Raw genomic sequence first — 23,779 nt, 5'->3', positions numbered from 1 at the left:
AGAAGACGGTCTTCCCCTGTCAGGAGAGAGAGAAAGCGCAGTCATTCTCGATCTCCCCGTCACAGAACCAAGAGCCGGAGTCCTTCCCCTGCTCCAGAAAAGAAGGAAAAAACTCCAGAGCTCCCAGAACCTTCAGTGAAAGTAAAAGAACCTTCAGTACAAGAGGCCACATCTACAAGGCAAGTTCATTTATTTATAAACACAAATTTAGACTGTTGATAGTGTCTGCCGATATGATATCTCTGAGTTTAAAACAAATTACTAGATCAGTGTGGTGGCACATGCTTGTAATCTCAGCTACACAGGAGGCAAACACAGGAAGATCACAAATTTGAGGCCAGCCTGGACAATTCAGCTAGCGAGACCATGCTCAAAATAAAAACAAAGGCTGAGGATGTAGTGCAGTAGTAGAGCATTTTCCTGGTGTGCTTAAGCGTAAGTTCAATCCCCAGTACTGAAGAAATGTTTGCCTTTTAGATGTTGAAAATGATAAAATTGACTTGTTCAGACAAAACTGCATACATTATAAGGAAAACACCGCAGAGGTGAATACTGTGTGTTCATTGTACATTGTTTTACAATGTTTTATATACTGTAATTTGACCTTTTTTTTTTTTTTTTTGAGGGAGAGAGAAAGAGAGAATTTTAATATATTTTTTTTTTTTTTTTTTTTTTTTTTAGTTTTCAGCAGACACAACATCTTTGTTTGTATGTGGTGCTGAGGATCGAACCCGGGCCGCACGCATGCCAGGCGAGCGTGCTACCGCTTGAGCCACATCCCCAGCCCCTAATTTGACTTTTTAAAGTTTTTTTTTTTTTTTTTTTTTTTTTAGTTGTAGATGAACACAATACCTTTATTTTATTTTTATGTGGTGCTAATGATCGAACCCAGTGCCTTCCACATTCAAGGCAAGCACTCTACCACTGAGCTATAAACCTAGCCCTTGACTTCTTAATATATTGTGAATACTTGTTAGGGTTTTTTGGTTTATTTTTGTTGTTGCTGTTGTTGTTTTGGTTTTTAATTGTGGTTAGAATTGTTAGTCACTGCCTGTGATCCCAGCAACTTGGGAGGTTGAGGCAGAAGTATCAGGATCACAAGTCCATCCTCAATAATTTTGGCAAGATCCTGTCTCAGAATAAATGAAAATAGCTGGGGGTGGAGCTCAGTGGTAGAACAACCTTGGGTTCAGTCCCCAGTACCAAAAAAAAAAAGAAGAAGAAATTGTCACTTAGTGAGTTCTACTGATAAGTACATACCTTTTTGGAGCCAGAGAGAAGTCTTCGTTGATTTTTAAAACCTTGTTAAAAAAAATGTATATTATTATGTCATACTGACTTAACATCTTGTAGTAGAAGAGGAAAAAAAATAAGCTTTTATTTCCACAGTGACATCTTGAAAGTTCCCAAGCCTGAACCTATACCAGAGCCTAAAGAACCTTCTCCTGAAAAAAATTCCAAAAAAGAAAAGGAAAAGGAAAAGACTCGACCAAGATCTCGGTCACGTTCCAAATCAAGATCACGGACACGTTCTCGGTCTCCTTCTCATACTCGCCCAAGACGGCGCCATAGATCCCGATCAAGGTGAGTTGAGGTCTTAAGATCAGGACAAATTTTTTAAAAATTGATGGACTCAATACCTTTATTTTATTTTTATGTGGTGCTGGAAAATCAAACCCAGTGCTTTACACATGCTAGGCAAGCAGTTTACCACTGAACTACAACTTCAGTCCTCAGGATAGATTATTAAGTTGTATGTGCTATTTTCCTAAAGAATCATGTAAATAATATTAAAGTGGTAGAAAATATTTGTACAGATGTTGTTATTTGGATTTACACATGAACAATTTTCTGTATACCATAAAAATCTATGAATAAAAGATTGTAGCACTTGAAATTCATATTTTAAATCTGGCTTTTGGAAAAAACAGTCATGGAATTCTTTGCTCCAGATTTATTCAGTCTAATTCTGTCTGTTTCGACAGATCCTATTCGCCCAGAAGGCGGCCAAGCCCAAGAAGGCGGCCATCTCCTCGAAGAAGAACTCCACCGAGACGAATGCCTCCTCCACCAAGGCATCGAAGGAGTAGATCTCCTGTTAGGCGGTCAGTGTTGTTTTAATTTGAAAGTGTGAAATGTCTTGACACTTTAGTATAATTTTTAAGAATAATTTCAGGATAATCTTCATTAGTGAAAGAAAGATCTCATAAATGATATTATAGATGTGTTGTAAAGAGCAGTAGTGCATTTGAAGTGTAATGCTGTTTGAGCTGTAAAAAATGTCTATTTCAGTTTTGAAAAATTAAAAAAAAAGAAATCTACCCTCTTGCGGATACTTAAATTTTTATCCTTTAGGATTTTACTAAGAAATTCTATCCAAGAAAGGGAATTAGTCACCTTCCATTTGACTTAACTTATGAAAAGTAGTTGAGTACAGGGCCACTAAGCTACCTTTTACCAGTTTTTAAATAATCCATTCACTATTATGCTTTAATTTTTTAAAGTGGTTTTATTTCTCATACAGATGATGAGATAAATTGTATACAGTTCAAACAAAAATTGACTGTTCCCATAATCTTATTTCATTGATATTGGGGATTTGCTGTTTGTCTAGTCATAAAATCTAACCCTGCCAATACCAGTTTCTTTGCCCTGAATAATTCTGAAATAAGCATAAGGTAAAATTTTAGATTTAGAATGTATTACTAAAATGAGATTGTGAGTAGATATGTCCAAGTACAGGCCTAGAACAGTTTTAGCAGAGTTTTGCTGCCTTAATAAAACATCCTGCCTGTTTTTGAAAGGAACCATGATGATGACCAAACTTCAGGTTGTACATTGGACAGGTTAGGGTATTTTGTTTTTGTTTGGTTGGTGTTACGGATTGAAACCATGGCCTTGAGCATGCTAATAAGTACATGCTCTATTACTGATTGTGCTTACTAAGCCATTTACAGTCAACCTTGCATGTCTGAGTAAGGTTTCTTTCAGGGAACCAAATCAATTTGTAAATAAAGAATAACATCAAATTAAAACTCCATGAAGTTTATTTCTTCATGCAGGTTTTTTGTAGATACACACAGAAATATATGATAAGTTCTTGAGGTGTATTGAACAATTATTCTATTAAAAATAACAGAATTGATGTTACTACTTAAAGGTGAGACCAGTGGTATAAATAAATGGTCAGCCATTTCAGGCATTGCACTTTTCTAAAATTGATTATTTCTCTTTAGCAGATAAGGAATGCTGGTGCTTTCTAGTAGAACAGTAGTGGAAACAGCTATTTCTTATAATTGGAGTTTTGCAAATAGCATGTTTTGATTGTGCTTACTAAGCCATTTACAGTCAATATTTTGCAGATTGTGTAAAATTCCCTTTCAGCCAGTTTTTATCTCACACTTAAGGTAGGGTTTCTTTTTTTCAGGTTCTCAGGAATTCTTCTGCCAAAGGTGAATTCTGCAGGTACACATAATTGCACAGAACTTACCACAGATTTTGCCGCAGAATTCGAGAGGCCCTGCTTCTAAGTTTATGTAGCTAAATGAATTCCTAATCTTGCACCTTTTTTTTTTTTTTTTAAATGCAACTTAAAGGTTGCCTGACTTTGTGTTATTAAATGAAAAACACTTTGCCATCCAATTTTGTATGCAAACTCCAAAACACCAGTATCTTTCCAAAGGAAGAAAGAGGCTGGTTGGTTATTGTGTTATAGCATTGAACTTGACAAGTTTTATAATTGGAGGGACAACTTCATCAGAAGCATTTATCATTATGTTATTTCTGTTTAATCTCAGAACTAGCTGTTTCCTGTTGTAGGTTATGATTTTGTTTCTCGTTATTTTTGACTGATTTATGTACTTAGCTACATAAACTCAAAAGTTGGATAAAAGTAGCTGTATTTTTATGTAAACCATACATGCCTATAAAGGTCATTTTTTATAAATGTGTAGTTTCTGAATATAAATACTTTATTCCACAGAAGAAGGCGTTCATCAGCATCCTTGTCTGGGAGTAGCTCATCATCCTCTTCATCTCGTTCCCGGTCACCGCCAAAGAAGCCTCCCAAGAGGACATCTAGCCCCCCTCGAAAAACTCGTAGGTTATCTCCTTCAGCAAGTCCTCCTCGGAGAAGACACAGGCCATCACCTCCAGCAACTCCTCCACCAAAAACTCGTCATTCCCCAACACCCCAGCAGTCAAATCGTACAAGAAAAAGTCGTGTTTCTGTGTCTCCAGGGAGAACTTCAGGTAAAGGTAAAAATCAAACACACAAAAACATTATGTTCTCTTTTTGGCTACTCAGAGCATACTATCTGTGGTTGTCCCCTGTTCACTCTCGAAGTGTGAAGAAGTTTTTTGTTCTTACCTTTTCATGCTTTAAGTTCTTGGGTTGAAATAGAGACTTCATGTAAAAGTGGTTTGTTTTCTAGAATGCCCTCTGGCATTGAACAGTTTGAGAAATACATCACTAGCTGTGGACTGTTGGAAATGGGACAGCTAATTGAAGTATTGTCACTGATCAGGGTTCATTTTATTACTCGATGAGACTAGTTAAATTTTTCCCTAGAGATTGTTCATTTGATATCTTATTTGAGGACTTTGTATTCTTCCTTAATTCTTTATTGGCCACATTGTGCTCCCAAAGGAAGGACATGGTGTCCTTTTAAAACCTGATTTGTTTTTTTTAAATTTAGGTTCGAGGCAGGGTTCTTCTGAGTATTGTCCTTGCTTTGTTCTGCAGATTGATTTCTATGAGGAATTTATGATCTATGATCCTGCCAGGCAGGTAGAATGTTGTGTTAGTCTGAGTGAAGGTTGTGGTCTTTTTTTTTTTTTTGCACTAAATACAAAAATATAAGATCCATCTGAATTGTGCTTAGGGCTGGAATGATACAGTCAGCTTGCAAGGTGAGTAGTAGGGGAGACGGGAATATTGTAAAAGCTACTACAGTGATTGGATATTTTTTCTTTTTATTCTTTTTAGTTATACATGACAGTAGAATGTATTTTGACATACATACATGGAGTATAACTTCCCATTCTTGTTGAACATGATGTGGAGTTGTATATTTACATATAAACATAGAATATCTGTTTCATCCCACATATCAGAGAATATTCAGCTTTTGGGTTTTGGGGATTGGCTTATTTCATTCAGTGTGATAGCCTCCAGTTCCATCAATTTACTGACAAATTCCATAATTTCATTCTTCTTTACGGCTGAGTAATATTCCATTGTGTATATACCACATTTTCAGGTATTGAAGGGCACATAGTTTGGTTCCATAGCTTAGCTGTTGTGAATTGAACATCAATGAGATATTAAGGAATAATTTTCTAGGTTACCATATACTAAGATTCTGATCACTATGAAAATCTTCAGTATATGTTAGTGAACTTCGTGAGTCCAGGGTTTCTAGTAGGCTACTATGCTGGCGTATCTTGACATCACATCACCTCCCTATACTGTGCAGTATGGTGATATCTAGAGAGGCCAATTTTGCTTTGCTTTTTCTTGACTTCTGTGACAACACACGGGCATAGACTTAGCTGTCCCTGGAAGGAACCCCAGCAAATAATGGCAACCCACAAAAAGTAATGTGTAGATTATTTTCAAATTTTAAATCAAATTACTTTGGTAACACATCATTAAATACGATGTAGTTGTTAAGTATGGGAGGGGGCATAAACATACACTGTATTACTTTTTGTTCAAAATTGGGAAAATGTCAGTTTGTTCATAAACTCTGATTATCATGTCCAAATCTGTTGCTGTTGCCCTGGTCTATTTGTCTTTTCCTGTGAAGTTTTCTTTCCTTTGTCTGGAGCCAGAATGCTCTCTAGGGAAAGAATATAAATGGTCCCCACTGTTGCTTTGCAAAAGCACAACAAGTTAACAGTTTTTCCATTTACATTCAGATAGCCAAAGAGTTACTGAAAGGACTAAACAGAAGGACTAAATCCTGGTTAAAATAGAATGTCTAAGAATTATCAGTTACCTTTTTAAAGGAGTGCACAGGTGCTGTCCTCCTGTGTTTTGGCATATGCTTTTTGCAAACACGATACAATGAATACATGTATGGGAGAGAAGTCTTAGTGGAGGACAAGGAACTGGTTGTATTACTTTAGGTTCTGGAATAGTGCTTCCCAGTCCAAATAGAATGCAGACAAACCAGACACTGTGGACAGTGTTGTCAGAGGTTTCCTTATTATGTCTACTGAAGATGAGTATTGTGTTGAGCTGCTTGGAAATAATCTTTTATTTTGAATTAACATGGTTTCTATCCTCTGATGAAATTTGAGAGTTAGAAAAGACCTTAGCAGGTTCTCACGTTAAGTAACATGGTCAAGGTCAACCAACCAGGAATAGATTTAAGTTCTCATTCCCAGTTAAGTAATAAATACTTTGCCCAGCTTTCCTACGCCCAAATGCTTCTTTGATTACTGAAGGAGGGAGATGGAGGGCAAGATGAATTTATTCAGTTTCTGTATCATTCCTTCATTTCAGTCTCTGTGTGGATAATTAGAGTAGGTACACCGTTGAAATATAATGAAGTTCACGGTTGTATTTCATGTAGCAGCCATTAATCAGGGCCCTGGGTCTCTGCTGTTGATAGTGGGGGCCTGTGAAGTAGGAGGGAGGGAGGAAAATTTTTTTGAGAAAATTGGGGGTAAATTATTTGGAGTAAAATATACAGTCTCATCTGAAAGGGGTCTTAGAGAAACATTTTATAATCAATGGCATGTCACAGGTAAATTGGCATTGTCTTAACACATAAAATAATGCTTTATTCAGTGAGATAATCTTGAACAGGGTCTGTCTATAGCTGTGGAGATGGTAATTTGAGTTTATTTAAATAACCTTAGCCATATAAGTTACGCTCTGTATACACTTAATGGTTATTTTACTATTTCTGGCTACAGAGTGACTTTACAAGTGATCTTTTGGGTAAGTCTAAGAGATTAACAATTAATAGAACTGGTAAAGTAAATTTAAAATTCTGGTTTTAGAGTTGCCTCTTAGATTACTATCTTCATGCTAGAATGATTTTGCCCCTTGGATACTTATGGTAAAACATCAGTAAGATAGCCAAGAGGGTGGTATAAAAATCTAGAAAAGTAAACCTGGAACATTATCATTTATAATATTAATGATGTGTGGCTCAGTCCTACCAAAGTAGGAGTACATAATGGATTCTTGTCTGATGGTATAAATATTAATAATTTAAGATGGTTTTAGTTAGCCAGGTTATTAATGAGAGGATGAATTGGATTCCAAATGTGTTATTTCCATTGTGGGGGTGGGGGGAATGTTTAGTTTTATTATTTAGTAAGCAGGCATTTCCCAACTATCTTGCAAACATAACCACATTTTTAATGTTTCTTGGAGGAAAATGCATTCTTCCATCCAACCAACCAGTTTCAAAAACAAGTTTTGAAACCAAGTTTTCCAGGGTGGTTACTTGGGCATGTGGCTTTATGGATAACTAGATTCCTTTCATAATTGGTTTAGGAATTGAGGATTAACTGATATTTAAAAGTAGAGTCTGTGGACTGAAACACAGCCTCAAAATAGTTAAAATATTTCCTTGAATTTGTTAAAGTACAAGTTTTGATATACTTTTTCCATCCTTATTTCCTCCCATAATATATGATGACTAAAATTAGAAGCTAATCATTATTTTCCCAGTTCTGTAGTCAGTCTATATGCCTTGTATAATCATTAATAAAATTCTGGTCATTGAGAGAGGTAATTTCTTGTTTAATTACTTTAAAAAGATCAGATTACTGTTAGATCACTAGTTCTCTTAAGTACTGCCCTTTGGAGTAAGCCATTACAGAATTCTGAATATGTGTCTGAGATGTCACTGCATTCTGGGTCAAACATCCCATGGTGATTGCATTCATCACGCAAAACAGGTTAAGAATCCTGTTAATTAACAAAACAGGTTAAGAATCAAGTTAATCTGTGGTAATTTAATGATTATGTCTATATATACTACTGATTCTGGTTGTAGCGTGGATGGATATTTTTAAGCAGAGATACAAGTTGGGAATCAAAACTGATGTCCTGAAAAGAGATTCTTGGGATCATATTCTAGCTCGAGTACATTGTCTCTGTCACTGGTGAAGTTTCCTTGAGCCTCAGGTTTCCCTTATAAAATGGAGCAGAGGAGTAGAGAGGATATGATCCTAGCAACAGTGCTTAACAGTACGTATAATGCAACAAGTTTAGAAAAGGTGGTTGTCATAATTTTCCACAGTGTTCATAATAATGGCTAATTGATGGATCTCCTACTGTTTCAGATATAGAACTGGTTTTGTGTTTTCTCCTTTTATTTCTTAATTCTTTGGGAAGAATCTTTCAGTCTTGGTGTTTGGTAATTTTTGTTATTGTGAAGATTTCATGCTACATAAAAAGCCTTTAGGCTCTTGGGTGTGGCCATTTATTTCTCATTTTTAGATCCAAGTGTCTTCAGAAGAAATTTAACCAGTCTCATTTCTTAATCATTTATCATCTTTATTGCTTTTTTTGAATCCAACTATACTGGTTTTTTAAAAACTTTTATATCAATGAAGTCTCCAAAGTTGAATGTGAGTGTTAGTTGTGAGGCTCAAGTAACACATAGCATAAAGCTAGTTCTCCTTATAACAGCTCCCAGTTGTGTGGGGTTTTTTTTTGTTTGTTTGTTTGTTTTATTTTTGTTATGGGTTTCTCTTGAGAATCTCACAGTTTGGAAGAAATTATTGTAGAAATTTAAGGCTTTTCATTAAACATTTAAAAATTCCTACCACTACCTCTGATAATGACAACAAGGTCTTACAGAAATATTTTTTTAAGTTCTTAGTAAATTCTTTTTTTTTTTAAATTCATACCTATATATCTTATGTCATCTTTTGTTGAAAGCTTTTTTCCCCACTTATTTTTTATAGTGACAAAACATAAAGGTACTGAGAAAAGAGAGTCACCTTCACCAGCACCAAAGCCTAGGAAAGTAGAGTTATCTGAATCAGGTAAGTTTTGTTGGTGGTTTTTTTCCCCCCTCTGGTTGTATACAAAGTATATTCACACCAATTCATGTCTTCATACGTGTATCTTGGATAATAATGTCCATCACATTCCACTATCATTTCTAACCCCATGCCTCCTCCCACCCCTCTGCCCTATCTAGAGTTCGTCTATTCCTCCCATGCTCCCCCTCCCTACCTCACTATGAATGAGCCTCCTTATATCAGAGAAAATATTCGGCATTGGTTTTTTGGGGATTGGTTAACTTCATTTAGCATTATCTTCTCTAACTCCATCCATTTACCTGCAAATGCCATGAGTTTATTCTCTTTTATTGCTAAGTAGTATTCTACTGTGTATATATGCCACATTTTTTTGTTAGTGGGTTTTTTAAAAGATAATTTGCCCCCCTTTTTTTTTCAAATTTGGTTCTTCCCTCTGGTTGAAGGGAATGATTAATGATATAGCATATGGCTAACAGTTAACGAAAATAACATTTATAAAATGGTTAGCACCCAGCCTGACCTGTAATAAATGCTTAACTAAATTTATCTTTATTTCATATGGTACTTATATTGCTTGACACTTACTTAAAAGTTGGAGAATCTATTTTCCTATTCAGATATGTCAGACTCTCTGTATGCATAACTAAAGAAGCACTTTCTAAATGCATCCATCTTTCAGAAGAAGATAAAGGTGGCAAAATGGCTGCAGCAGATTCTGTGCAGCAGAGACGCCAATACAGACGACAGAACCAGCAGTCTTCTTCTGGTATGGCCATTGACTTAAAAATTTTTTTTTTTATCTGCGCCCCTCCCCACTTTTAAGTAAAAAAAGACTATAAACAATCATGGCTGGGTGTAGTGGCACACACCTATAATCCCAGTATCTCAGGAGGCTGAAGCAGGAGGATCTCAAGTTCAAAAGCCAGCCTCAGCAAAAGCAAGGTGCTAAGCAACTCAGTGAGACCCTGTCTCTAAATAAAATACAAAATAGGGCTGGGGATGTGGCTCAGTGGTCAAGTGCCCGAGTTCAATCCCTGATCATCCCCCCTTAACACCCCCCACCCCCCAAAAAAGAAATAATCATTAGTGTGTATTGATTATACACAAGAATTTGAGGGCTGGGGGTGTGGCTCAAGCGGTAGCTCGCTCACCTGGCATGCGCGCGGCCCGGGTTCAATCCACAGCACCACATACAAACAAAGATGTTGTGTCCACCGATAACTAAAAAATAAATATTAAAAAATTCTCTCTCTTTCTCTCTCTCTCTCCCTCTCTCTTTAAAAAAAAAAAAGAATTTGAACCACATCGAAATGTTTGGGAGCAGGGTTGTCTGTCTCGTTTTCCCTCAGGTGTACATTCTTTTAAGTTGTTATGTAAGTAACTTAATTTAAGTAACTCCCAGTAACTTAGGAGGCTGAGGCACGATGATCATAAGTTCAAAGCCATCCTCAGCAACTTATGAAGAACCTGTCTCAAACTAATAAGGGATGGGGATGTAGCTCAATGGTAAAGTTCCTCTGGTTCCATTTCCAGTACCAAAACAAAAAAAGTAATAGATTTGGCTGAGAGTATAGCTAAGTAGAGCACATGATTGTGTGCAAGGGCCGAGGTTCAATCCCTAGCACTAAATCAAAAAGTTAAAAACAATAGATCCTTTTTATAGAGTACAGTACCATATTAGATACCAGGCACTACAGTATATATCTGTAATCCCAGGTACTCAGGAGGCTGAGGCTGAAAGATTGAGAGTTCAAGCCTAGCTTGGGCAACATAGCAGAACCTTCTCTGAAAACGTAAAAAAAAATAAGATAGAAAACAGGTATAAAACTGAAGTAGTATAGTTTTTTTTCCTGATTCCCTAAATCTTCCCACCAAAACTTGTATTCAGAATGTTTTTATGCATGTGTAGGCATCTTTGGCTCAAAAAGGTGGCCTGGTATATATATAAGTCATTTTTCCATGCTAGTCTTTATAAGTCAGCTTCATTCTTTTGCTAGCTATAGTATTTTCTTTGTTTTTGTTTTTTTGTTTGTGTGTGTGTATGATACTGGCAATTAAACCCAGGGTGTTATAATTGTTGAAAAAACACTCTACTACTGAGCCACATCTCCAGTCCTTTTAAGACAAGGGTCTCCCGAAATTGCCAAGACACACCTCTAGTTACAATCCTCCTGTCTTGGCCTTCTGAGAAGTTGGGATTACAGACATATATCACCATACCCAGTGAGTTTCAGTGTTTTTTATAAGTATGTACCATAAGCTATTGAGCAGTCTGCTTATTTATTGAACATTAAGGTTTTTTCTCATAGTTTTCTTTTTTGTGTGTGTTGTACTTAAGCAGATATATCTGTAATTAGAATTGCTGGATTAAAAAATATGTATGGATGGGCTGGGGCTGGGTTTCAGCAATAGCACACTTGCCTGGCATATGTGAGGCACTGGGTTTGATTCTTCGCGCCACATGTAAATAAATTTTTAAAAAGGGCTGTTAACAACTAAAATATGTATATATTTAAAAAATATATATGGAACTGGGCATGGTAGCACACACCTGTAATCCCAGTGATTCAGGAGGCTGAGGCAGGAAGATCAAGAGTTCAAAACCACACTCAGCAACTGTGAGGCACTAAGCAACTCAGTGAGATCCTGTCTCTAAGTAAAATACCAAAAAAGAGGCTGGACATGTGGCTCAGTGGTTGAGTGCCCCTGAGTTAAATCTCTGATATAAAAAAATATATATGGGAAAAAGGTTTTTTTTAATCCCAGATGCTTTATTATTTTTAGTTTATTTAGTGTTTGTGACTGAGTCTATGCACTGTCTTTGTTTTTTGTTCATAGAATGGAAACCACACTGTCTCACAGTTGGCATTAAGTGCTTCAAGTAACAAGAACCAATTTATTGACTGGGAAATCACAACTTTTTAAAATATTTTTTTATTTATTTATATGTGGTGCTGAGGACACAGCCCAGTGCCTCACATATGCTAGGCAAGCACTCTACTACCGAGCTACATCCCCAGCCCTGTTTTGTATTTTATTCAGAGACAGGGTCTCGCTGAGTTTTTTAACGCCTCATCCTCTCAAGCCACTGGGATTACAGGCGTGCGTCACCATGCCTAGACAAGTCATGATTTCTTTTTTTTTTAAGTTATAGATGGACACAATATCTTTAGTTATCTCTTTATTTTATGTGGTGCTGAGGATCAAACCCAGGGCCTTACTCATGCAAGGCAAGTGCTCTGCCACTGAGCCACAGCCCCAGCCCAAATCATGATTTCTTAAAAGACATATTTGTATTGTTTTGATTGGATTGCATTATGAATATGACTTTCTGATTTATATAATACTTAATTGGGCTGGACTTTGAAGTATATGTTATCTAACACAGAATGTATCTATGCTTGCTTACCCTATATTCAGAAAACCTAGACAAGCTCGTTTAAGCACAGACCTAGGATAATTTTTTGTTTTATTTTGTACTGTGTAATTGTAGACTCTGGCTCCTCCTCCTCTTCAGAAGATGAGCAACCCAAGAGATCACATGTGAAGAATGGCGAGGTAGGCAGGCGGCGGAGACATTCCCCTTCTCGCAGTGCCTCTCCTTCACCACGGAAGCGCCAAAAAGAGACCTCTCCTCGGTAACAACTTTTCTTTAATGGTCTTCCCTGATGTTCTATAGCTGTGGTGAAAGTTCATAATTTAAAGAGTGGGCTATAGGATTATTTTAGAATTTGGTTCATTCCTTCATTTCAAGAACTTTGAGGAGGTGGTTGGATTTTGTTTGGGTTTTAGGTTTTTGGGTCCCCGCATCTTCATTAGTAATTACTAATATTTAATAAGAACTAGGTAAGTTTTGAGTCAGTGTATCATACATATGCATGACTAGATGAATAAGCCAGTTAAATCATAGCATTAATTCCTGAACATTTTTAAAAATATCTCCTTCAGTAGGGGTTAACTCCATCAAAGTAAATAATTTAGTGAATGGAATTCTTGACATTTTTTTTTTCTCCACTGCTCTCAGGATGCAGATGGGAAAGCGATGGCAATCGCCAGTGACTAAAAGGTTGGTTAGAAACTGCTTTGTAAATTAAGGGCACCTACCAAAAGTTTAGTGCCTTAAATTCCTATTTAGGACCATATCCTGTTCTTAGATATGTAGTGGACTGTAGAATTGTACCCGAAGTGTTCATTTTAGAGCTTCGTTTGAACTTCAATTTTGAATATCTTGTTACCATTTGGATCAACTTACATCAAGGCACGCACAGTTTGAGCAACATATAGGTATTTTCTAATAATTGGATAATACCTCCCTAGATTTAGTAGTGGAAGGGACTTTGTGGTGACTTAAAGCAAGAAAAACTTAGAAGTTAAAAGTTAACATAAGGCTTTGGCCCTATTCATTCTTTCCGTAAATACAGATTTGGGTATCCTTGTGCAAAATGCTTGGGGACCAGAGGTGTTTCTGATTTTGCAGTTTTGGGTGGACTTGCAAGTTGAGCATTTCTAATCCAAAAGTGTGAAATCCAAGACTTTTTGAGTACCAAGCAACTCAGAGTTTCAGACTTTGAAGCTGTTTGGATTTTCATATAATGGATGCTCATCCTATGTTTATTCTTGTGCTCTTTATATCTCAGACTTTGAAGATGGGTTATTTTAGGTAATCTCATTAATAAGGAGTGTTGTATTATATGGGACAAAGCAGGGTTATTCACACTGTAGAAGAAACAATTTATTGATATAAAAGCCAAAAAAGATCATTAGATATTACAGTATTTTCCCATCTACAGTGATCTGTGGATTCTGTGAAATTGCTAGCTCAATAAAGTGTTTTACAGAGTTAGGTTAGTAATAGGATTGCCCTATTTTGGAACTACTTTCTGTTCTGGAAAGACATGCCTCATAACAGGAAATTCAAAACTAATGTTATATTGCCTTGTTCTAGTTGGTGGTGGTTTTTTTTTTTTTTTTTTTTTTTTTTTGGTAGTAGTAGTAGGTAGAATACTTTTTATTTTTATGTGGTGCTGCTGAGGATCGAACCTAGTGCCCCACACATGCTAGGCAGGCACTCTGCCACTGAGCTACAGCCCCAGCCCCCTCTAGTATATTCTTATTTTGTTCTGGGTAGGGAAAAAGGTATTTTAGCTGGATATGGCTGCACACACCTGGAATCCCAGCTACTCGGGAGGTGGAGGTATTTGCATTTTTTATTTCTAGGCAAGGTCTTTAGTTGCCAAGGCTGGCCTTGAACTTGGAGTCCTCCTGCCTAAGCCTCCCATGTTGGTGGGATTACAGGTATGTAACACCACCCCTGGCTAGTAATATTACTTACCAGAGAACATTGAAGCCAGCTTAAAAGACTCTCACTTAAACTTAAAAGATTCTCATAATAAAATAAAGGGCTAGAGATAAAAATTCAGTGGTAGAGCACCCCATATTCAGTTCCCAGTGCTGCAGTCAGTCCATCTACTATCAGATGTCTAGGATTTAAAGATGGAAGAATAATTATTTGGAATTGTCCTTCAATATCATATTTTAGGAGAGGAGATATAGCGTAGTTTTGAATATTTCATGTGTAAAGTGTTAAAAATGAAGTTAGTCCCCACAAACCATAAGCAAATTTTAAATGGGAAACGAAATTTAATGAATTCAAGGATTTTTTCCTATCCAAGGAGAACCAAGACCTAGTAAACTTTAGATTCTAATTACATATTTACAGGAAACCTCAATCCTATCCTAAGCAAATAAATTAAGAACTAATTATTTGAACTATTTTGTATATGTGAACTAACCAAAAGAAGACAAATTGGCTTGGAATATATTTTAATGTCTTTTGTAAGGCAGCAAGGCTTTATTCTAATTTTTCATATGTGTTGGTTAAGTGTGCAACAGAGCTCAAAATTAAGGTTTATGTGATCCTCAACTGCATTTTAACCACATAAATCTAAAATTTTGGATCTTAACCCAGTATAGCTTTAGTAGTTGGACAGTTTTTGTCTTTGGGATAGTGCTGTTAGATAACAGTGTACAAGTGGATATGTATTCTTACAAATTAAGAACTAGGAGCAGTGATACCCGAATCTGGGTCTTAAGCCAAGTCTGTATTGGAGAGTTGTAAAGCAGTAGTTCCTAACAAGGAACCAAAATCACCTGAAGATTTTTTTCAGTAAACACCTGACTATATTTAGCCCATACCCGGTGAGCATAAATCTCACAGTTGTATTTTTCCAAATGATTATTTTTTGCATTCCAATTATAAAGGAGCACTCTGAAACAATCTTTTGCAAACGTTATTTCAACCTGTGTCATGTTAAGAATATTCTGTGTTGTAACCTAGAGCACCTCTTTTATGCCTGCAGCATATTTCACCAAACAGTATTTATCCGTACCACAAATGAAACATTGGTTTTTGAAGAGCACTGCTCTAGAACATGTATAACCAAGTGCTGTCCCTTGGGCTAATGAAAACTGAAAGTTAGGTCTTCTGGGCACTTCATTATAAATGCCACTGACTCCAAACAACTTAAATTCTTCTTTGCTTTAGTGGTAGACGGAGGAGAAGTCCCTCCCCACCACCCGCCCGAAGGCGACGCTCTCCTTCTCCCGCTCCTCCTCCTCGGCGGCGCAGATCTCCCACACCACCACCACGGCGAAGGTACTTTGTCAGATATTTGTATGAAAAGCCCAGAACTCACAATCACAGAAAATAAAACGGTGTAAGGGGTAGGGTACAACTTTATGAATAAACTGAAACCATTAAATTGTATACTTTAAATGGGTGAAATTTTACAGCATGTAAATCACACATCAATAAAGATATTAGTTTAAAGGTGGTATGAAATATTTACAAAAAGAAAATACTAACTTTAGAATATAGAATCTGAGCAGATGCCTCTTTAATCAAAGCATCCTCACTAATACATATTGGCAGTATGTGCTTTCCAAATATACCTGTAATATTATTTACCAGTTATGCCAGACCATAGTCTAATTTATTAGCAAATGTGATACAAACTCAAATTGAAGGTCAATTCTACAAAGTAAGTAACCAGCCATGGGTGGTGTCACACACCTGTGATCCCAGCAAGTTGGAAGGCTAAGGCAGGAGGATTACAAGTTCAAGGGCAGCCTTGGCAACTTACAAATAAAAAAGGCTGGGGTTGGGATGTGGCTCAAGTGGTAGCACGCTTGCCTAGCATGCATGAGGCACTGGGTTCGATTCTCGGCACCACATACAAAATTAAAAAAATAAAGATATTGTGTCCACCTAAAACTGAAAAATAAACATTTAAAAAAAGGGGGGGGCTGAGGATGTAGCTCAGTGGTAGAGTGCCCCTGGGTTCACTTTCTTGTAACACATAAACACACACCAGAGTTATGTCAGTCATGAATTACTGAGGAACCATTGTAGACTGGTTGCAACTAAGGAGATCTAGGATCCTGGAACAGAAAAAAGGATGTGTATTAGTAGTAAACATGGAGAATATTGATACTTTAGTTACTATAAAGTTAATGTTGATGTAGTACTATGGTTTGGGTAATTTTTATAGTTCCATAAGTTGTTAACATAGTAGCAGGTTTTCACTTGTTTTGTGACTCTTTAAAATCACTTAAAATAAAAATTAGAGGGGGAAAACATGGTTTATTGGTATAAAACACTAACAGGCAGTATAATGGCTGACTACCACTCTTTAGTACCTGTTATGTGCCAGGTAAAGTGTTAGATGCTTTTTATGTAGCTTACCTGTAGTCCTCAATGTAATCTTGCTTGGTAAGTGGTATTCTTTTTTAGGTGAGAAAGTGGAATAGGTCAGAATTACTATACCAAGTGCTGCTCTGTCACATTGCCCCCAAACTGGCTAATTGTAAATCTGATTTTGGATGAGAATTCCTCAGTGTTCAGTCTTACAAGTGTAATTCCCAAGAAGCACATAAGGATTGTATGGAAGTGAAGCATCAAGAGGAAGGCCAGGATGGGTGTTTGTTTACAGACATGCATGTCCACTTACAAATATATTTTCTGCCCGCTGCTGACTATAGGGTGCTAGTAACTTCTGGTTACTCTGGCCCCATGCATTTGATTTCCTGATCTGTTGGACGTTTTAGCTTATACTGGTGATGTATGTTTCTCCTAGGACTCCTTCTCCTCCCCCTCGTCGGCGCTCACCTTCCCCAAGAAGATACTCTCCTCCAATACAGAGGAGATACTCTCCTTCTCCACCTCCAAAGAGAAGAACAGCCTCTCCTCCACCTCCTCCTAAACGAAGGGCATCTCCATCTCCACCACCAAAGCGCCGGGTCTCCCATTCTCCTCCTCCCAAACAGAGGAGCTCTCCAGTCGCCAAGAGACGTTCGCCTTCTTTATCATCAAAGCATAGGAAAGGGTCTTCCCCAAGCCGCTCTACCCGGGAGGCTCGGTCGCCACAACCAAACAAAAGGCATTCTCCCTCGCCACGGCCTCGAGCTCCTCAGACATCTTCAAGTCCTCCACCTGTTCGACGAGGAACATCAGCATCACCCCAAAGAAGGCAGTCCCCATCTCCAAGTACTAGGCCCATTAGGAGAGTCTCCAGGACTCCAGAACCTAAAAAGACAAAAAAGTAAAAATATTCTGTACTTTTTGGTTAGGAATAATTAGTTGCATAGCTGTGTATATATGGAAATTCTCCCCCTAGCCCCCAAATCAAGAAGTTTTAGAAAGGAATAAGCTGTGAATATAAACTATTAAGGCATATTTTGGGTACTGGTGCTATTCACAAATCCTTTTTAATTTCAGGATAGTTTCTTACAGTATAAATTAAATGCCACAGGATTTTGTTTGGTTCTTAATATATTGGGGGTTTGAGCAGTGTGCTTCCAAAAGCAAGCTCTGAAGTGATACATAGAACATTTCTTCTGTGTGCATATAACATGGGTGAAGGCAGTCTTAACCCTAAGGAATGTGCGTTACTCATTTCCTATAGGAAGGATCGTTAATGAGGGAGGATTGTGGGGCTTGAGACCTAGATTATGTAAATTTGATGTGCTAGTAGACTCAACTAGTGCTGCAAAATGTTTGTAATCTAACCTGATTATATGTTGTTGATTATTTTCTCTTAGAAGTAGATGTTTGTTGTCGGTGCTAAGCACTTTGTTTTGTCTTCCTCATGTAGGGCTGCCTCACCAAGCCCACAGTCCATAAGAAGGGTCTCATCCTCCCGATCTGTCTCTGGATCTCCTGAACCAGCAGCTAAAAAGCCCCCAGCACCTCCATCCCCTGTCCAGTCTCAGTCACCCTCAACAAACTGGTCACCAGCGGTACCGGTCAAAAAGGCTAAAAGCCCAACACCGAGCCCATCGCCAGCCAGGGTTTGTGTCTGCCTTGTTTTGAACATCTTTTGCAAATTTTAGGTCTGGTCACTGTGAAGTAGAGAAGATATCAGTATTAAAATATTGGAGTTCAAACTCTTTCTTCTTTGTGAATCAAACCTAATCTTGGACAGATTTCTATATTAAATAAAGTCAGTGGTTAGAATTTATTGAATTGTATAAGCCAATTGGATTGTGAAGTATTTTATGTAATTGCTTTAAAACATGAAATTACAATTTATAGAGGCGGAACTGTAGCTTAATGCCCTGGAGTCAATCCCAGCACCAAAGAAAAAAAAATAGATTCAATTATAGCAGGAGCTTTTTTTTTCCCTTCATAAATTAATTTGATACACAGATAGTAAGTGACTTTTGATGAGTCAGCCTCTGATTTTGAGTTCACAATGGTGTGAAACTGCATTCAGTAGAGACTTTGAATTTTGAATGTTGATCTTTTCCTAGGTTAGTGATCAGAACAGTCATTCTATTTTTCACTTTCATATTATTCAGTAAGTTACATGAGATACTAAACAGTTGATTATAAAATAGACTTTGTATTTGGATGATTTTGCCGAGCTATAGGCCATTGTAAGTGTTCTGAGTTTACTCAAGGTATTGGCTAAGCTTAAGCCATAATGTTCAGTGGGTTAAGTGTATTAAGTGCCTTTTCAACTTCAATGCTTTCAACTTACAATGGGATCACAAAGTTTATTAGGACATAAACCCATCATAAATTGAGAAGTATCTGCAGTTAAGAGGAACAAATCATTCTTATTCTAATGATATGCAAGGTCAAATAGTGACTAGAGATAATGACATTTCACACAGATGTGTTAATAGTCTATAGCTGTGCATTTATTAAAAACCTGCTACATCTTAGGCAAGGGTTGTGGATAATTTACAGATATTTCTTATTTCTGTTTTCTTTCTGTAGTCGTATGGATCAAACCCACAGCCTCGTGGATGCTAGGCAAGTGCTCTACCACTGAGCCACATTTCTAGTCCCCTGACATTCCTATTTAATCTTCAAGTTCAGGAGCTGGAAATGAACTCAACTGTAGTTAGGCCCTGACTCGTTCTAGTCTTGGAGACCTTAAATTCTAAAGTTTGGAATCCTGGCTTAAAGTTAGTTAGGGAAAATTTGTAAGAATCAGTTACCTTCAAGGACATTCGCTGTTAGAATTTGTGAAGTTCACCTTTGCTGTAACCTTGAGGCCCCTGAAGTCTGGAGATTGTCCATTTAGGTGTTCCCTTGAGGAAATAAAATGTTCAGTGGACACAATTTTTAATTAGATTGATTATCTTGCTGTCATTTTTCTGGATTTCTAGAATTCAGATCAAGAAGGAGGTGGAAAGAAAAAGAAGAAAAAGAAGGACAAGAAACACAAAAAGGATAAGAAACACAAGAAGCACAAAAAACACAAGAAGGAAAAGGCAATGGCCGCAGCTGCTGCTGCGCCTGTGACCCCTGCAGCCATTGCCGCCGCCACAACCACGTCAGCACAGGAGGAACCCGAGGCAGCACCGGAGCCCAAGAAGGTATCTGCTGACTGTTCCGCCTTGTGGACAGATGAGAAGAAATCATTCGATTTTTTTATTTTTATTTTTATTTTTTTTTTTTAAGAAATAGCTAACTTATTTTTTCCTCTAATAATTGGCTCCCTAGCTGTTATTCATATTTTTGGTGACCTGCCAAGAATATGAACATAAATGGCTGCCCAAAAAACTTATTATTTTTTAAAATACTTTCTTTTGGGGGGCTGGGGATGTGGCTCAAGCGGTAGCACGCTCGCCTGGCATGCGTGCGGCCCGGGTTCGATCCTCAGCACCACATACAAAGATGTTGTGTCCGCCAAAAACTGAAAAGTAAATATTAAAAATCTCTCTCTCTCTCTCAAAAAAAAACAAACAAACTTTCTTTTAATTTTAAACAAAATTTATATATCATACAGCTGGCCCATTAATTAAAGTGCATAGCTCATGGTGTTTAGCATATCCAGAGTTGTGCAGCCATCATCACAATGTAATTCTTTACTCAGCATTTCTCCCTCGTGTCTCAATACTTAATAGTGTGACTTTCTGGATTTTCAGGAGACTGAAAGTGAAGCTGAAGATAACCTTGATGACTTAGAAAAGCACCTGCGAGAAAAAGCCCTGAGGTCCATGCGGAAGGCTCAAGTGTCCCCTCAGTCTTAGGTGGAAATGTTTGTTACGATGTAAATTTTATTTGGTTTGTACTCAATTCAATTTCAAAATTGCTAAAATGTGTTTGAGCTTTAGACTATAACATTTGTTGTAATAATTGCTAGGTTGAAGTTCACCATGTTTAAAAAAAAAGGGCATGGATTTACATTGCAAAAGGTGTCCACAGTGTATTAGTGACATTCTTTCATTGACAGCTGACATAAATTCATTTAGAGTGAAATATTTTAAGCCAAAAATAATCCCTTTTTTAAAAAAGGGGGTTTAAGTATTGTTGGCATTCTCATGGTTCCTCTACACTCTCCTGGCTGTTCCCACAGGTTTGTTTTTTTGTTTTTCTTTTTTTTTTCGCCCTCTCTTTTTTCTTTACTTTTTCTCATTTGGCTATTACCACCATTTAAGTTATGCTGCCAACCTTGTATGGTTTGTAAGCTTTCCCAGAAATAAGACCACTGCTGAACTACCACAAAAGTATAAATGAACATTTTAATGCCACAATCTTTCCTGTTGCCTGTGGAGCTTTTGCTGAAATGAATCAGGATTCGAGCTCTAGAATGAGACAGAAAAATGAACGCATGCTGTTCGCCAGGACACTGGGTTTATAGTAATGTTACAAGTTGATTCGGAACACTGGAATTTCATCCTACTCTGTTCTTTTTGATTTTTCTCTTTTCATCTCCCCCGCCCCTTTTGTAAAGGCAGTTAAATAGTCCCTGGAAGGATCCTTCAGTTAACCTAAAATTTTGTTTTATAAAATGTCACAGCTCCATTCATATTTTTGTCTTGTTCTTCCAATTGGTATATACAACTTTCAGAGCTCTTGTATTTGGAAGGCTGGAAGGGCCCAGACTTTGAAAATAGTGTCTTGGTTTCACTGTTTTTGTTTCTCTCTCTCTTTTTTTTTTTTTTTTAAACTAAAGCTATATAAAGCTCGTGGATTAAACAGAATAAATTTCTAAATTTAAAAATGTTTGCCGCTTCCTCTTTCTTGTCTCAGTACTGCAAGAAAATTATCTTTCTTAGAAATCTCCTTACCCTTTTAATGGGGAAGCAGTTGGGCAGGAAAAATAATGGCAATGAAACAAAGGTTTATCATCTTTATTTTAATGATTACTATAAAGACTATAAAATACAGGGTGTGGTTGGAACATAAAATGCTGGAGGGACAAGTTCACCAGGCAAGGAGAAGAATTTCAGGCAGACACATGGGTGTACCCCCTGAGACATCCTAGCTTGTTCCCTGAGTGAATGAGGTGTAGGAATGACTGGAGCATACTCTGGCCATCCACAGACATTTTTGCATTTAAAATTTAGCCGAGAAGCTAGGCACAGTAGTATACTCCTGTAATCCCAGTGACTTGGGAGGCTGAGGCAGGAGGGTCTCAAATTCACAGCCAGCCTCAGCAACTTAGTGAGGCCCTAAGCAACCCGCTCCCCCAAAATAATATTTAACAGCAAAATAATTTTGAGAAAAATTTGGAATTGGTAACAGCATAAGGTAAAAGAGCAACATGTATATTGAAAGAAGTAGGGAAATGTTGACACCAGGAACCTAGGCCAAACCTGTTGACATTTGGGTAGTTAATTTTATCATAATTTCTGACAGTTGAAGCAAAAAATGAAAAGAAAATGCCAACAATTTTTAGTTTCAGGAAAACTGGGTTTTTTTTTACCTAAAATACATGGATCGTAAATGTACCTTCACCACTGAGGAGAGATTTCTACGCTGGTTGTTTAAATGATTTGCTTGATGAAAGTCCTGTGGGCTAAAGTAGTACAGCAGCTTCATGGTGGAGGATAGAATTTTATATGTATAGGAGTTTGACCTCTTTTGAGGCTGTTGCACAGGGCTTCCTCTTAATTGTGTAATTTTCTGACTGAGGGAAGACATAAAATGCCAGTTTCTAAAATGGTGGTTGCTGACTTGCCCTTTCCACTATGAACAAACCAGTTAACACTGGAGTGTTTGCATCTTCTTCAGCCTTTCCTTCACTTATCCACTTTTTCTGATTATGCCCTAGGCTTACATTCTTCCCCTTGACAGCTCGAGTTACAGTCCCAAGCAACTTCCATTTTGCCAAATTGAGCAGTCTCAGTTGTTGTATTAGCCCCCAGCCTCTTGGTTCAGTGATGTATTAAATCTCTGTTGAGTTCTGAGAGGCAGCTCTGGCTTACAGGTTCACCTTTTTTGATGAACTAGTTGTCCTATCTCACTAGCTGCTATTTTGTCTCTAATGGATTCTTTTGAGGGGGGCAGTACTTGGGATGAAGCCAGGGCTTCACACATGGCTGGGCAAGGGCTCTACCACTGAGCTACATCCTCAGCCCCACCCAACCCTTTTTGTTTTTTTTACTTTGAGACAGGGTCTCACTAAGTTCCCCAGGCTGATCTTGCAAACTTGAAATCCTTTTGCCTCAACCTCCCAAGTAGCTGTGATTGTAGGTGTGTGCCACCATGCCTAGCTCTACTGGATCCTTTCAAATAATTTACTGTTTGTCCTTGGTGGCCTTTCTTAACTTCATCTCTAGTTCTTGATTTTTAGGAGTGTGGGGAGACTATTGGTTGGTTATTACTATACCATGGGCCAGGAGAAGGTGGCATAGAAGGGTTAGGCATGCTTTCGGCCCAAGAAGGTGGATCTCCTCTCCTTTTTGATCCCAGTGGGTAAGTTTCTTCAGAAAACCCCCAGAAGCAGTGAGCCCCAAGGTGAAGTGGACTGGGAAGGCCTGGTCACAGTTGCTCCATTCTTGCAGGCTGGGGTGCAGGGTGGAAGTGGCTATGACATACCAGACTCTCCATCTGACTCCAGGGAGGTCTGGTGGGGCAGCAAACTCAAACCGGCCTCTGCCAGGAAGCCAGTGGTGTTACACAGTGTGGCAGGATGGGAGGCTAAGCCAGGAACAGGAGCAGGGACACCCTCAGCCCCAGCCGTGAGGCACTTTGGGCCTGAACACTGCTCTGCTGAACATCTGCAGCACAAGCAGGGTGCCCTGGCTACTGGCCATAACCCACAGCATGATAGGAGACACTCCGCATAGGCTGGCCTCCTGGTAAGGCAAGGTTATGGGAGGAGATGGCATTGAAGCCAGCCTCCTAAAAAGTTCATTGGTCTTCACCAAGTTCACATTTGTCTACTTGGAAGCTTCTTTAGAAGGCCAACCATGACTGGATTTTTAAGTCCCAGATTTCTTGTGTCACCCAGCTAGTCTA

The 23,779-nt window shown here is 38.0% G+C and overlaps 1 protein-coding gene across 10 annotated transcripts in view; it reads left to right on the top strand.

Moving 5' to 3' along the window:
• The window catches only part of Srrm1 (serine and arginine repetitive matrix 1), a 29,137-nt gene extending 7,662 nt beyond the window's left edge, over positions 1-21,475 (top strand). For 3 of the 10 annotated variants that reach the window (XM_046468860.2, XM_058571049.1, XM_046468868.2), the window contains 13 exons: positions 1-179; positions 1,390-1,584; positions 1,986-2,105; positions 3,983-4,257; positions 8,938-9,018; positions 9,698-9,784; positions 12,512-12,656; positions 13,043-13,084; positions 15,563-15,673; positions 17,154-17,618; positions 18,171-18,366; positions 19,696-19,905; positions 20,458-21,475. The exon at positions 1-179 is cut by the window's left edge and continues 25 nt beyond it. In XM_046468860.2, coding sequence (XP_046324816.1) covers positions 1-179; positions 1,390-1,584; positions 1,986-2,105; positions 3,983-4,257; positions 8,938-9,018; positions 9,698-9,784; positions 12,512-12,656; positions 13,043-13,084; positions 15,563-15,673; positions 17,154-17,618; positions 18,171-18,366; positions 19,696-19,905; positions 20,458-20,562 — 2,211 coding nt within the window. In that variant the 3' untranslated portion in view covers positions 20,563-21,475. The remainder of the gene's footprint in view (positions 180-1,389; positions 1,585-1,985; positions 2,106-3,982; positions 4,258-8,937; positions 9,019-9,697; positions 9,785-12,511; positions 12,657-13,042; positions 13,085-15,562; positions 15,674-17,153; positions 17,619-18,170; positions 18,367-19,695; positions 19,906-20,457) is intronic. The other 7 variants (XM_046468863.2, XM_046468862.2, XM_046468861.2 and 4 more) reach the window with 7 other exon arrangements.
• Positions 21,476-23,779: the final 2,304 nt, after the last annotated feature.

This window comes from Marmota monax, unplaced genomic scaffold (assembly GCF_021218885.2).
Source record: "Marmota monax isolate L192 unplaced genomic scaffold, Marmota_monax_Labrador192_F-V1.1 WCK01_AAM20220418_F8-fsc00008, whole genome shotgun sequence".
NCBI lineage: Eukaryota > Metazoa > Chordata > Mammalia > Rodentia > Sciuridae > Marmota > Marmota monax.
The sequence above is the reverse complement of the archived record's forward strand: the minus strand, read 5'-3'. Positions and strand labels throughout refer to the sequence as shown.